This window comes from Rattus norvegicus, chromosome 7, assembly GCF_036323735.1.
Source record: "Rattus norvegicus strain BN/NHsdMcwi chromosome 7, GRCr8, whole genome shotgun sequence".
Lineage (NCBI taxonomy): Eukaryota > Metazoa > Chordata > Mammalia > Rodentia > Muridae > Rattus > Rattus norvegicus.
Window position 1 is genome coordinate 9,062,850 of NC_086025.1, and position 15,124 is coordinate 9,077,973.

At 56.3% G+C, this 15,124-nt stretch overlaps 1 protein-coding gene across 6 annotated transcripts in view; it reads right to left on the reverse strand.

Moving 5' to 3' along the window:
* The window catches only part of Pip5k1c (phosphatidylinositol-4-phosphate 5-kinase type 1 gamma), a 28,617-nt gene extending 14,715 nt beyond the window's left edge, over positions 1–13,902 (reverse strand). For 2 of the 6 annotated variants that reach the window (NM_001033970.1, NM_001009967.2), the window contains 2 exon segments: positions 299–330; positions 13,713–13,867. In NM_001033970.1, the coding sequence (NP_001029142.1) occupies positions 299–330; positions 13,713–13,806 (126 nt within the window). In that variant the 5' untranslated portion in view covers positions 13,807–13,867. 6 annotated transcript variants of the gene reach the window in all.
* Positions 13,903–15,124: the final 1,222 nt, after the last annotated feature.

A 15,124-nucleotide genomic window follows, 5' to 3' on the forward strand; every position in this document is an offset into this window, starting at 1 on the left:
GCACCAGCTCTCCCTCTGCACAGCTCCACAAGCTCTGGGGTGTCCCTGGGACTCCCCTTCTGAGGGCCCCAGGAAAAACTGTCCTACTATGGACTCAGAGGACCCTCAGGCCCCAGGCGGTGTCCTAAGGCCCCGGCCTCCTGCTGTGTGGATACTGACATCACCCCAACACCACCACATACACACACCAAGACTGCCCTTCCTACCCGACACACTCAACAGTGTTTAGGGCCGAGAGGTGCTGTACACAGCCTCAGGACATAGCAGCATGTCAGCCGCCTGGGACAGGGGGACTCACCTCTGCAAGGATAGCCTTCTTCTGGGTCATACCTGGAGAGGGAGGACACATTCAGTAAGGAGGCCCGAGGTCCAGGCCAGCCCCTTCCTCAATGGCTCTCCGTCTTGCTTGTTGACTTGCTTGTTTGGTTTGGTTTTATGAGACAGGATCCGTGTAGCCCTGGCTGTCCTGGAACTTGCTCTATAGACCAGGCTGGCTTCGAACTCACAGAGGTCCTCCTGCCTCTGTTTCCTGAGGGCTGGGATTAAAGGCGTGTGCCATCACGGCTGGCTGTGCTTTTGGTTTTGAGTCAGGTCTATACTGGCTGGTCTGTGTGTCAATGTTACACAAGCTGGAGTTATCACAGAGAAAGGAGCCTCCCTTGAGGAAATGCCTCCATGAGACCCCGCTGTAAGGCATCTTCTCAATTAGTGGTCAAGGGGGAAGGACCCAGCCCATGGTGGGTGGTGCTGTCCCTGGGCTGGTGGTCCTAGGTTCTATAAGAAAGCAAGCTGAGCAAGCCAGAGGAAGCAAGCCAGTAAGTAACACCCTCCATGGCCTCTGCATCAGCTCCTGCTTCCTGCCCTGCTTGAGTTCCAGTCCTGACTTCCTTTGGTGATGAACAGCGATGTGGAAGTGTAAGTTGAATAAACCCTCTCCTCTCAACTTGCTTCTTGGTCCTGAGGTTTGTGCAGGGATAGGAACCCTGACTAAGACGGGGTCTGTCACTGAGCCTAGGGCTCACCATTACTAAGCTGCCTGGTGCCTGTCAGCCACAGCAATCCTCCTGTCTCCGTCTCCCCAGTGATGGGCTAACAGCTTTTTTACCTGGGTGCTAGGCATTCAGTCCTCACACCTGTGCAGTAAGCCCCGCATCCACTGAAGCCATCCCTGCTCCAGGCTGGGAGTGACTTTCTCCTCTGCCCTGGGATGGTGGCGGTGAATGGGGGAGGGGTGATTTCATCCCCACCCCAGGTTCACTGGGATGCCTGGATCACAGGCAGAGACAGGACCAGGTGACTGTGTCCATGTGGGTTTCAAACCCAGCACTGTGTGGACTGTAGTGCTGGTGACCCAGAGACCGAAGACCACAGGATCACAGGGACTCACAGAAGGTTCTAGAAGCTGACCTGGTATTTGCCTTTGCCTCTCTGTAGTGAACAGTCTATGGTTCTGTGTCTGGGACCCAGAGATGACCCTTGAGGAGACAAGTGTTTATAGTCCCTGTGGGCCATGGAGGCATGACCTGTCACTGCTGACATGATGGTGGTGGGGAATGGGCTGGTGGGATAGAAAGATGAGTGTTGCAATGAGGGTGAGTCTGTCTCCTAGGCCCGTGTCACTGCCAGTTCCTCAGGGGAGCTGGGGGCTACGAGCCAAGGGATGCAGGCTCCCAGTGCACAGCTGGATAGAGGAACATCCCAACCACAGGACACTCTGATCCTGACCCTCATAGGGAACAGGGACCACGGTGGCTGGGTAAGGGTGATGGTGCCTTTGAGCCACTTGACTGCAAGGTTCTATCAGCTAACCCAGGATCCGCCCCTACAGTGGAACACTGCATCTGGGGCATTGAGGCCAAGGCACAGGAGAGGCAGAAGGTTGCGTGAAGGAGGCAGAAGCTAGGACTTGTCGCAGGCTCCCTGGGGTGGGAAGGAAGACTTCAGCTGTGCTGGCAGCAGCTCCCAGGGCTACAGGTGACATTCTGAGGTCCTGAGTCACCTGCCCTGCCTGTAGCCAAGCATGGACCCCAGAGTGGGGCTCTGACCTGACTGGCTGAAACATGGAGTCAAGGCAGACCCTGGGGATGCGGTCAGGAAGGGTACAGGGGCACTCGGTGGCCCTGATGCAGCTCAGACACTCTCCTCCCAGCCAGCTGTCTTTTGAACGAGCAGCCCTGTTTTCCAGGAAATTACGTTTAAAAATAGTCCAGGAGGAGGGGAGGCAGGGCACTCACTGGCCCAGTCAGCCCACATCTGCCGGCAGCACCCAGGCCAGCGGTGACTGTACCTACGGGGCCATGCAATGACCCCTTAAGCTCCAGGCCAAAGCCAGGGCTGTGTGACCTCGAGTGATTCTATGAACCTATAGGCCGTTTCTACTGTGAGGTTGGAAGCTGTGTCCCTATCACCACAAGCACCTGTCACATGGGCTACAACTGCACACTGCCTGGGACACCACCCAGGCCACTCCATCTGTAAAGTGGGCTCTGCCCATCCCCTGAAGACACTTCTTGGCAAGTGACCCTAGAGTGACATGGACACAGAGAGATCTGGGGCACAGGAAATATGAAAGAGACTGGAATGGACAGCAAACAGAAACTATGGCCGGGGAGATCACAGGCCCTGGCCTTCACTGCCTCAGAGAGCAAGGCCTTGGGCCAGGAGACGTACAGATGGGGGTTGGGGGGGAGGGAGTTGTCCATTAGCGCACTCTAGCCTGCTGACTGGGTTACAGAGAGGCTTCCTTTTCCTGCTGCCTCCCTGCTTCCTTCTCTCTGCGTCCTCAAGCCACACAGGCCCCTTCCCTACTCCATCCTGCCCTGGGCACAGCTGTGTCCTCTGTGTCCCTCTCCTGCAAGGCTTGCCCCACTGCTGAACAAGACCCTCAAACATCCCTCCACGGCTACACTGCTCAACTGTTAAGGACCTGGTGGCTGATGGCTCTCATGCTGCCATGTACAGGTGACCTGCTCTGTCTCTGAGAAGAGGCCTGGGCAGGGAAGAAGATACCCTGTAAAGACAGCACACGGTCCTGTGGACCCAGCCCTTCCGGCCACCCAGGAGAGGCATGGCGCTCACATCCTCGGGGGCTGGTGCAGGGTGCATGCACAAGTGTGGTGTGGAGCTTCTACACTGGAGATGCATTACACAGCAGCAGAAAAGGAAGAGAATGGTCTGATGCCCTCACTCCACAATGCATTCCTGTCTTGCTGACCCACACAGCAGAGTACCACGCGGACCAGAACAGGAGTGAGGCCTGGCACAGAGGACCCAGCCAAGAAAGCCTCACAGTGCCCAGGACAGGCCATGCCCAGGGTTGGAGAACACAGAAGGAAGTGCATGTGCTTGCTGGCAGATGACTTACACAGAGAAGGCCTCCTCCGAGAGATGGAACGTTCTGGAACTATGTGGACTCCCTGGCTGCATAATCTGAAGACCACACAGGTGCATATGCCTTAAATAGGTGATCTCTACAACCTACCAATTATAGCTCAAAATCCCCAAACCAATACCCAGACACAAGTCCACACTGGTGAGCACATCGCCACTAGTGCAGGCCTCATGGGACCCGCAGACTCCATCTGTCACAGAGCTCAGGCCCTGGCCTCTGAGTGGCCAGGATCAGGGCGCTGTGTCCAAGCCTCACAGACATCTACCAACTTCCCCTCCCATCTGCTCTAGGCTGGAGACCCAGCCAGTGATGACCCCAGCAGCAGGCCCCCATTTGGACCCTGCCCCATCTCTGCAGTACTGAGGGACAGGCCAGTGGCTGTCTGCAAGCCTGAGAGAGAAGGCTCATCTTCCTGAGCAACAGGTCAGGAAGGCTGCCAGCCACACCGTCATGCTCCTGAGAGTGTGTGCCACCCTGCAACCCACGTGGAGCTGTGGACACCCGTGGGCATGCAGCAGACTTGTGAGGTTTAATGACCTTTCTGCTTCAGCCAGCTTAAGGGACTTTAGGGTTGTCTGAGTGACTTGGTCCCATATGGGCCTCCAACACCTTGCACCAGAAACAAGCTATTGAAGAGGGACTGGGTGCCATGTATTCCAGAGACACAGCAGAACATGCATCACACCCTGGTCTCCGTCCTCAGAACCGCAGAAAGAGAAAGAACAAAAAAAGAGATGACGGGGGGTTGGGATTTAGCTCAGTGGTAGAGCGCTTGCCTAGGAACCGCAAGGCCCTGGGTTCGGTCCCCAGCTCCAAAAAAAAAAAAAAAAAAAAAAAAGAGATGAAGGAGGAGACAGAGGAAGACTTGGAGGACAAGACAGAAGAGGATAGAGGAGGGGGAGGAGGAGGAGGAGGAGATGGAGGAGGAGGAGATGTAGGAGGAGGAGGAAGAGGAGGAGGAGATGGAGGAGGAGGAGGAGGAGATGGAGGAGGAGGAGGAGGAGATGGAGGAGGAGATGGAGGAGGAGATGGAGGAGGAGGAGGAGATGGAGGAGGAGGAGGAGGAGGAGATGGAGGAGGAGGAGATGGAGGAGGAGATGGAGGAGGAGATGGAGGAGGAGGAGATGGAGGAGGAGGAGGAGATGGAGGAGGAGGAGATGGAGGAGGAGATGGAGGAGGAGATGGAGGAGGAGGAGGAGATGGAGGAGGAGGAGGAGGAGGAGATGGAGGAGGAGGAGATGGAGGAGGAGATGGAGGAGGAGATGGAGGAGGAGGAGATGGAGATGGAGGGGGGAGGAGATGGAGGAGGAGATGGAGGAGGAGATGGAGGAGGAGGAGGAGGAGGAGATGGAGGAGGAGATAAAGGAGGAGGAGGAGATGGAGGAGGAGATGGAGGAGGAGGAGATGGAGGAGGAGGAGGAGATGGAGGAGGAGGAGGAGATGGAGGAGGAGTGGAGGAGGAGATGGAGGAGGAGGAGATGGAGGAGGAGATGGAGGAGGAGATGGAGGAGGAGATGGAGGAGGAGGAGATGGAGGAGGAGGAGGAGATGGAGGAGGAGGAGATGGAGGAGGAGATGGAGGAGGAGGAGGAGGAGGAGATGGAGGAGGAGGAGGAGATGGAGGAGGAGGAGGAGATGGAGGAGGAGGAGATGGAGGGGGGAGGAGATGGAGGAGGAGATGGAGGAGGAGATGGAGGAGGAGGAGATGGAGGAGGAGATGGAGGAGGAGATAAAGGAGGAGGAGGAGATGGAGGAGGAGATGGAGGAGGAGATGGAGGAGGAGGAGATGGAGGAGGAGATGGAGGAGGAGGAGGAGATGGAGGAGGAGATGGAGGAGGAGGAGGAGGAGGAGATGGAGGAGGAGGAGGAGGAGATGGAGGAGGAGATGGAGGAGGAGATGGAGGAGGAGGAGGAGATGTAGGAGGAGGAGGAGGAGGAGATGGAGGAGGAGGAGATGGAGGAGGAGATGGAGGAGGAGATGGAGGAGGAGGAGATGGAGGAGGAGGAGGAGATGGAGGAGGAGGAGATGGAGGAGGAGATGGAGGAGGAGGAGGAGGAGGAGATGGAGGAGGAGGAGGAGATGGAGGAGGAGGAGGAGATGGAGGAGGAGGAGATGGAGGGGGGAGGAGATGGAGGAGGAGATGGAGGAGGAGATGGAGGAGGAGGAGATGGAGGAGGAGATGGAGGAGGAGATAAAGGAGGAGGAGGAGATGGAGGAGGAGATGGAGGAGGAGGAGATGGAGGAGGAGATGGAGGAGGAGGAGGAGGAGATGGAGGAGGAGGAGGAGATGGAGGAGGAGTGGAGGAGGAGGAGATGGAGGAGGAGGAGATGGAGGAGGAGATGGAGGAGGAGATGGAGGAGGAGATGGAGGAGGAGGAGATGGAGGAGGAGGAGGAGATGGAGGAGGAGGAGATGGAGGAGGAGATGGAGGAGGAGGAGGAGGAGGAGGAGATGGAGGAGGAGGAGGAGATGGAGGAGGAGGAGATGGAGGGAGGAGGAGATGGAGGAGGAGATGGAGGAGGAGATGGAGGAGGAGGAGATGGAGGAGGAGATAAAGGAGGAGGAGGAGATGGAGGAGGAGATGGAGGAGGAGGAGGAAATGGAGGAGGAGATGGAGGAGGAGGAGGAGATGGAGGAGGAGGAGGAGATGGAGGAGGAGGAGATGGAGGAGGAGATGGAGGAGGAGATGGAGGAGGAGATGGAGGAGGAGATGGAGGAGGAGGAGGAGGAGATGGAGGAGGAGGAGGGGGGAGGAGGAGAAGATGGAGGAGGGCATGGAGGAGGAGACAGAGGGAGAAGGGGAAGAGAAAGGCTGTCTCGTATAAGAGAAGGGACCAACCCTGGTGGTGTATATCCACCATCCCAGGACCCAGGAGGCTGAAGCTGGAGGACATGAGGAGGCAGAGGTCACCATGGCTACACAGCCATCCTGCAGCAACACCTCCAGGTGGTAGGCTGATCACCCCTGCACAGAGAGGTATCAGGAGAGGATCAGGAGACCATCTACTTCCTACAATTAAGGAGGGCCATCCTCAGCTACATAGTGACCTTGAGTCAGCCTTGGCTACATGAGTCCTTGTCTTATAAGGCAGTTGCAGGATGTCGCATGGCTGGGCATACTCACTTGTAGAGAAACTAGACCCTAGAAGCTGTCATGGCCGGCATGATGGGATACAATGGGATGCTCCACAGAAAGAATCTGCGAAATCCTGGAGGAGCAACAGCCCCGGCTTAAGAGCTCCTTCTCTCTCTGTGGGTTAATCTTTATCCTACAGCGCCGACAGCAGAAACAACACTGGACCCTTGGACTCCATGCGCCCCGAGAGCAGCTGTCCCCACCTGTCCCCATTGCCTGGTGCACGAGTTTGGTCTGACAGCTCAGGCAGGCAGAAATGAAGAATTCAGCCACAGTGCCTCACAACCGTCATCTCAGCATCCGAGAATCTGAGGCAGGGGATGACAAGTTTCAGGCCAGCCTGGACTACAGAGCAAGATAGTGCCTCCTGTGCTGTGTGGGTAACAGGAGGGTGTTGAGACAGGGGCTCACCCACTGAGCATGCACAGATGCCTGCCCCCTGAACCCTCGAGACACTACCCGGAGACTGGGGGAAGGGGATAAGGACCCTAAATTAATTTTCTCACGAACAGTGTGGACTGGGAGCTGGGTGCTGTGAGGCTGGAGGCCAGACCACAGCCTGGATTACAGGATGGGCTGTGGAAGGGACAGGACCAAGGTCCACTGCTGCCTGTGGTGCTGAGACTCCCAATCCACATCCGCCCATTCCCCAGAGGTCCTTGCTTTCTGATAATCAGTTAGGTACCTGGGGACAGGGCTTCCTTCCGCCAGGGTATTCCATTCTGGCTTAGGCAGAACCTACATCTGAATGGGCCATCCCAGGTGCCTGACGCCGCACACGTACTGTCCCCATTGTTGTCCCAAGTCAGTATGCCTGTATATTACCTTTGCACAGCTGGTTCTACTCCTGGCTCTGCCCGCCGATACCTCTGTGCTGTGGCTGCTATTGCTCAGGGACAGCGGACCAACAGGAACCTCCCTGCCCAGCCCCTTCTCCTGGGGCTGTATAGTCTGCCTGCTTATCCTCTAAACCTCTCTGCAGCACGAACCATGCAGGACTTAGCCACCTCAGGGCTGACCGGCTCACCTCAGACACTCAGAGGGGATGGCCCTGCCCTTACAGGACGCTGACTTTGAGGCCATTTAGGGCACAGCTCAGCCAGCACACTTTCTCCTGGACTCCCTACTCCATAGAAGTGGCGCCGTCCTCTGTCATCCTGGCTCTCAGGAGACTGAGACAGGAGGATTGGGAGTTAGAGACCAGCCTGAGTTACCTGAGGAGACCATGTCTAAAGTATAAAGAGAAGGAATAGTCACAATGATGGGTTGGGGAAATGGCTCAATAGTTAAGGCACTGGCTGCTCTTCCAGAGGGCCGGCATTCAATGCCCAGCATCCACACAGTGACTAGCAACAAGGCATCTGGCACACCATATACTGGCACCATGGTGACCACAAACCTATGTGGACATGCACACATGCACACACACAAACAATGAAACAGCCCCAACGAGAGGCTTCCTTTATGCCTACTGCGGCTGTGCTCAGAAAAGAACCTGAGAGCAAGCTCAGTGGGTGAGGGGATGGATGGCCTGAGTTCAAACCCAAGGACCACATGGCAGAAAGAAAAAAGTGATTCTTGCAAGTTGACCACTGACCTCGCCACCCTCGGGGGAGCACCCATAAACGTGTAAGACAGATGCATAGACGATATTAAGAATTAAAAACAACCACTAATGTCAGTGAAGCTAGTCACAGGAAGCCACCTGCAGCCGGCAGGGAGGGAGAAGTATCCGGTGGCTGTGAGCAAGCCTGGCTTGTCTTCAGTCGGACACACGGTTTCTCTGTGACTCAGCGAGTCCACCCTTAGGCAGCCACGAAGGGAAGTGAAAAGCCCAATCCACCCAAACTGTGCACAGTCCTTGTGGGACTTTCCAAAACAGCCAACACCAAGGAAACATGGACTTCTGTCCATGGGGGGACTGCCGGCATACCAGGGCGTCTTGTCCCCACGTTGGAGTACTACTCAACCATTAAAAGGAGTGAGGCTCGGGGGTTGGGGATTTAGCTCAGTGGTAGAGCACTTGCCTAGGAAGCGCAAGGCCCTGGGTTCTGTCCCCAGCTCCGAAAAAAAGAACCAAAAAAAAAAAAAAAAACAAAAAAAAAAGGAGTGAGGCTCTTACACCCCATACTGTGGAGGGACCTGAAGGACATGGGGCTCAGTGAGTGACCAGGACAAAAAGGCCATACCCTCTGGGCTCCCAGATAGGAAGTGGACCCGTGGGTGCCAGGAGGTGCTGAGAAACAGGTGGGCTGATGGAAGGTTCTGGAATGAGACTGGAGTGAGTTCAGCATGACTGAGGCCTGCAGGGGAAGGTGCACAGGCCTGAGGACCCATGTCCAGTGCCCAGAGCCCACATAAAGGCAGAGGAGACAGGATGGCAGCACGATGCTGGCTGCAGTGTAATGGACAGATGGCGGGGGCACTGCAGCCTGGGGTGTGAAGTCCGCCTAGACTTCAGAGAGGGTGAGTGAAGCCGGCAGCCTATTTCTCCAACATGTTTACTGCGGCAGATAGGTGGGCAGGCAGGCGGGCAGTGACCCAGGGACAACCATGTGCAGCCCCCTGACTAGGCAGGCTGAGGCTCTGTGCAGGGCTGGGTAGCACTTCCTCCCCTCAGCCCGCCCTGTCCTGGGAATACCCGTCACCTCTTTGGAACAGAGAGGAGAGGAAGTCACGAGGTGGCGGTGGTTGAAACAGGGGGGCAGCCACACACACCGCAGGCCCTTAGGAGCTGCTGGAGACCAGCAGAGCAGGCAAACATTTGGCAGGGCAGAGGGGTGGTGTGGGGTGGGCTCCCAGGTAGATACTGGGACCCCACCGCCCTTGTTTTCCAGGGTGACTGTCCCTCTGACCCATCACGCAAGACAAACTTTGTGTTTCCCTGTTGGTCAGCTCCGAGAAGTAAACAGGAAGCCAGGCCAGGCAGGACAACCAGGCCACCACAGGTCCCCAAGTAGCCGGACACTGTGCAGTGCCAGTGGTGGAGAGGGGAGAGAGTCTGTCTCAAAGAGCTGAATGTCTGTCTGTCAGGCAAGGTGATCCCACCAACTCCCACCAACGTCTCAGGCAGAGAGGGGGCCCTGCTGTGCCCCACCAGGATACATGCGTGACCCCCAGAAGTTGGATCCCCCAGAGGCACAGTGCCCACCGCACAGAAATCCTTGTTATTTTTCTTGTGCCCCCAACCTGGCTTCAACACTCCCTACCCCATCTCTGCTCAGAAAACAGGTAAAAGGGGAGGCTGCGCTGAGGCTCAGTGGACAGGGCATTCTCCCAGCATGCACCAGGATCTGGGCTTCTTCCTCAACATCTCGTGCACCAGGCACCTCATAAACCAGCTGTGGTGGCACACACTTGTTACCCCAGCACTCAGGAGGTAAAGGAAAGAGAACTGGTAGCCTCAGATCATCCTACACTAAACAGCGAGTTTGAGGACAGCCTGGGCTTCATAGGACAACAACAAAAATGAAAGGAAGACAGAGAAGATTAAGAAACTAGAAAACTGCTGTCTCCGATGTCAACCAGGAAGCTGTTATCAGTCAGACGGACACGCTCGACAACAGAAAAAGTAAAATCTGCTGACAGTCAGTAGTCACCAGAAGAGTGGTGGTGAACCCCTGGACTCCGGCACCCTCAGAGGGCTAGTGACTCAATCCAAACGTGCTCAGTGCGCCTGTGCACCTCCACCCAGCACAATCCCTGTAGGCTGGGGATTATCTGCTCCCCGAAGCCCGCTCCCCCACACCCTGACAAAGACAGGCACATGAGCGGCTGCCAGTGCTGGGAGTCAGGGCCCCTGGAGACCTGTGACAGCAAAGGGTCTGCCCAGCCCGGCCCCGCTGCACTGTGCATGTCGGCCTGCGAGGCTGCGGCTACGACTCTGAGCTAATTCCCAGCTCAGCATAATCTCGTGGTGGGCCTCCACCTGCATGAGAGCAGGGACAGGGATGACACTCAGTGTAGTAACGGAACAGTCAAGACCCAGCAGCAGCCCCCTCGCCCAGCTCGCCACACTCATTTTCAAGGGACATAGCGTCCCATGACCAAGGCCGATGTGGCCTTAACTGCACCCAGGCTGTCACATCAAGGGTCTCCAAACCTGCAGCACATACACATGAGCGCAGAGAGCTCAGGGCTCTGAGCAGGCCTGGTCCCAAACCCTCCATAAGCAAGAGCTCCAGGCTAGCCCCCAGCCGTCTGGCTCACCAGGCACAGTAGAAGCTCAAGAAAGGTCAACACTGGACCAGCAAAATGGCTCAGTGAGTGAGGAGCTTGCTGTCAAGCCTGAGTAGCTGAATTCCATCCCTAGGACCTACAGGGAGGAGAGGACTGACTCCTTCGAGCACACAGCCAAGGCTAACCTTCGATTCCTGATTCTTTTGACATTCAGGCCTCCATCTCCCTAGTGCTGGGATGACAAGGTTTACGTGGCCCTGGGGCAGAGCCCAGGGACTCATATATCCTAGGCTAGCTCTCTGAATAGGCAAACACTCCCATGTGCTGATAAAACTTTATTGACAAAACCTAGCAGGGGGGCTGCAACCAGTGAGTCCCTGCATTACCTTGTTCTTGCGCACATCATCATCTTGACCCCGGCAGTCTAAATCAAGGAAGGGCTCCAGACCCTCTCTCCACTGGGGACACAGAGGCAGCAGTCACCCAAATGCATGATCTCAGGATAACACCTAGGGCAAGACTGACTGAACCTTTTGTCTCTAAGGTCAACAGCTCTGACCCTGACATCAAGGTCACTACTTCCTACTGGTCTGTGGCATTTGCCACCTGGCACACCTTGACAGTCCCCACGCACCTGTTGAATGCCCCCCCCCCCCCCCGAGCCCTGGTGCTGAACCATGCAGGAACATAGAGGCTCCTGTGGCTGGCATGGAGAACTGAGCAGCAGACAGGGAGGAGAGGGTGGGGCAGCGGTGTGGGCAGAGGGAGGGCCTGGAGCCAGTTTCTAACGGGCTCCTTATGGAACCGGAGAGTCGGTGGAAGGAAAACGAAGGACGCTGGACCAGCAGAGGCATGGGGTGGAGGAGACGTGGGCAGGCTCTGGGGTGATTTTAGAAGCAATGCTGACATAATTCGCCACCAATTCAGATGGGGGAGGAGGCAGTGGCAGGTTGGGAGCGGCGAAGCTTAGGAACACTTTACCAGAGCCCAGGCAGGTCACCAGCCCTGTCGCCTAGTACCCAGGGTCCCCAAGCCATACCACGCACCCACAAATTGCAAGGGCCCCAGCAGCCGCAGCAAGGCAGGAGACAGGCGGTTTTTGGGCAGGCCCGTGGAGTAAGAAGACTAAACGTAACTGGATTCTAAACGCCACACAGATAGGTTTCCTTCCCATCAGATAGGTGGAAATCACCAGAGCAGATAACAGGCTGCTGCTGCCAGGTCTGCAGGGAGACAGACACCCAGAGCGGAGGTCTTCTAGGAAGCAGGGTAGGTCTTGCTCTTCTTGCCTTTGACCTCCAGCCCCCCACGAGGCTGGGGATACTGACACTGGACACCCCCCCCCATTCACGTGGAGGCATAGATGCAGTTGGTGGTAAATAAACGCAACTGACTCCTTTAAGGCAGCCAGCACTCTGGTGCTTCAACCCAAGGTCAGAGGAGACCCAGGTGGCTTCCCCGGTTTACAGGTAGGAGCACATCAGGGAGCCACACTGAAGGGTGGGTCTCACAGGCAGCGATGGGATTCTATGTGGATGACTAACAGGACTCTAGGCAGGAAAAGGAACTTCCGGGAGGGACAGCCCCTGGGGGTCAGACACAGGTTTGTCTAGAGATCGGTGACAGATCCTGTCTGCTCCAGCTAGCTTGTTAAACACCGCCCCCCACATCTCCCCAGTGATGAACAAGATTCCATATACAGGGACAATGTTTGGGAACTGAGTGCCTGGCGCTATCAGGTTTATGGCCACTAAGGGCCCTGCTGTCCCCTGTATAATTTCTCCATAATGGCACGGGACACCAGATGACAGCAGCACAGAAGGGCAGGTAGCTGGTGACAAGAAGCAGATTAGCTACCACTGGGTTCCCAACAGCATAGAGAACGAATCTGACCACCTGGGTTTGGGGACCACTAGATCCCTGGCTCCTCCTCCCCTCCCTGTCTTCCATGAGGACAGTTAGGGAGAGCCTTAGAAGCCTATGTGAGTCCACAGAGACCTAACGGCAGATGCCAGCCATGGAGTACTGCTGAAGGGAGCCTAGAGTTCTGTGAATCCAGAAAGTTCTGATGACCTCGATGGAGAAGGGAGCATTCTGTCCTCTCTCGGCTGTGCATACCGACAGCCCTGCCTACAGAATGCAAGCCCAGAGACACTGCTCGAGACAGGGAAGGGGACACTAGGAAGCGGGGTTGCCCCACAGGCTACTGTAGCATGGCAGGCAGGGTCCAGGGAGAAAGGTCTGGGAGTTTGGGGGACTAATGGGACGGGACATCTGCTCACCCAGCCGGGACAGAGAAGGCACCTCAACATCATTTCTTTATTCTTCCCCAGCCCCCATTTTAGAGGGAGGTAAATTGAGGCCCACAAATAGGTGATCAGTGGTATGCAGCAGGGAGGGACCAGAAGGTGACAGTTCCAAGATTGACAGCCCAGCCACGGGGGTCGCATGGAGGACATACTCGCTCTTCCTTGCCAGGCAGGGTCCGCAGTGGGGTCCCCCAATTAGAATGAGGGTGCTCCAGCATCCCCCACACTGTGGAGAAGCCACTCACCACACACTCAAAGGGGCAGATATGACTCACTTGTCTCTATCCCCTACAGCAAGAGAATGCCCGAAAACGGGTCCCCTCTACTACCTCCAAACCAGAGGACTGCTTCACCGCTACCGCATGCATCTAGAAGAGGTTCGCTGCGTGCACAGGCTGCCAGGATAAAGAGCCGCACCCACGCCCGCCTGCGGCTCCATCGTGCACCCAAGGACCCTAAAATTGGCCGAGCGCTGCGAGCCCCGCATCCCCGGGCGGGGCGGTGCAGTCTCCCCGGCCCGAGCGCAGATGCCCCCTCCCCCGCTCATGCAATGGGAGAGCGCGAGCATCCCCGCGCCGCGCGTGAGAATGGATCAACCCGGCTGGCCGCATCGCAGGGCGAAGCGGGCGGGCGAGCCCACGCAGCACGGCGGGGGAGAGGGGTGAACCCATCGCAGCGACGGGGGGGTCGCATTTACCTGCCGCCGCCCCACTCTCCGCAGACCAGGCCGCCTCCGCTGTCACGGCCCCTGCTTCGGCGCTCTCTGCCTCGTCCGGCACCTCTAGCTCCATGGCCGCGCGCTCCGGCGGCAGCGGCGGCGGCGGCGGGCCCGAGGATGCACCCGAGCTCGGCCGCCGCCGCTGAACAACAAGCGCCGCCCGCACTATAGGGCGGAGGGAGGGGGCGGGGTCTGGGCGGAGCCTGGAGTCAACGCGAAGCTCTTAACCAATCGGATATAAGGACCGGACTTAGGGCGGCACCCAGTCAGGAGAGTGGCGAGCGCCCTCGAGCGAACGGTGCGGGAAGGACTTGTGTTCACGTGCAGTATGGGGGTGGAGGGAGGGGCTTCAGCAAAGGGAGGAACCTGACCAATTAGGGAACAGGGGTGGGGCTAAGGTGAAGTACGACTCACTAGCGCCTCCAAGCGTCCATAGACGGATGAACAGAGCAGCTCAAACAAACGAGAGGTAGGAGCGCCTGAAGGGGACTGAGATGGGGCGGGGCTTAGAGTCTACTACAGCCAATCTGATATTAAGGGCAGAGCCTAGACATGAGGCTCAGGATCACCCTAGGTGGACACTACACAGAAGGCAGAGGCAGCAAATCTATAGGCTAGAGATAATGCTAGCCTGGTCTACATAGCAAGTTCCAGCCTAGCCAGTGCTATATAGTGGGACCATTCCTTAAAAAACAAACGAAAAAACAAAACAAGACAAAAACAAAAAAAATCCCCCACAACCGGGCGGTGATGGCTCACAATTTTAATCCCATCGCTTGGGAGGCAGAGGCTGATGGATCTCCAAGTTCAAGGCTAGCCTGGTCCACGAGTTCCAGGAACTCAGAAACCCACCTGCCTCTGCCCAGTGCTGTGTCTGAGTTATCCTCAGCTATATATTGAGTTAAAGAGACCAACCTGGGCTATACGAGTGTGTGCGTAAAAGAAATTTATTACATATATTAGAAGTGTATTTTAGGGGTTGGGGATTTAGCTCAGTGGTAGAGCACTTGCCTAGCAAGCGCAAGGCCCTGGGTTCGGTCCCCAGCTCCAAAAAAAAAAAAAGAAAAAGAAAAAGAAAGAAGTGTATTTTACTGTCATTTACAACATAAGTAATCAATAAAAATAAGCATACATCGTATTGCAAAATTTTATATATATATATGTAATATATGTCGTTTGTTGTGTTTCTGAAACAGACATTTCAGCCTTAGCTTCCCCTTTGCTAGGATGCCAGGCATGGCCACCCTGCCTGTCCATTAAGACAGTTGCATCAAAAAGCGCATTGGTTGTGGCATGGACAGAAGTGAGTCAGCTTGACTAAAGCCAGGGCTTCCAAAGTGTGGTCACTGGAGCCCAGCATCAGCCCCTTCTGGAAGCAGGTTAGAAGCCTG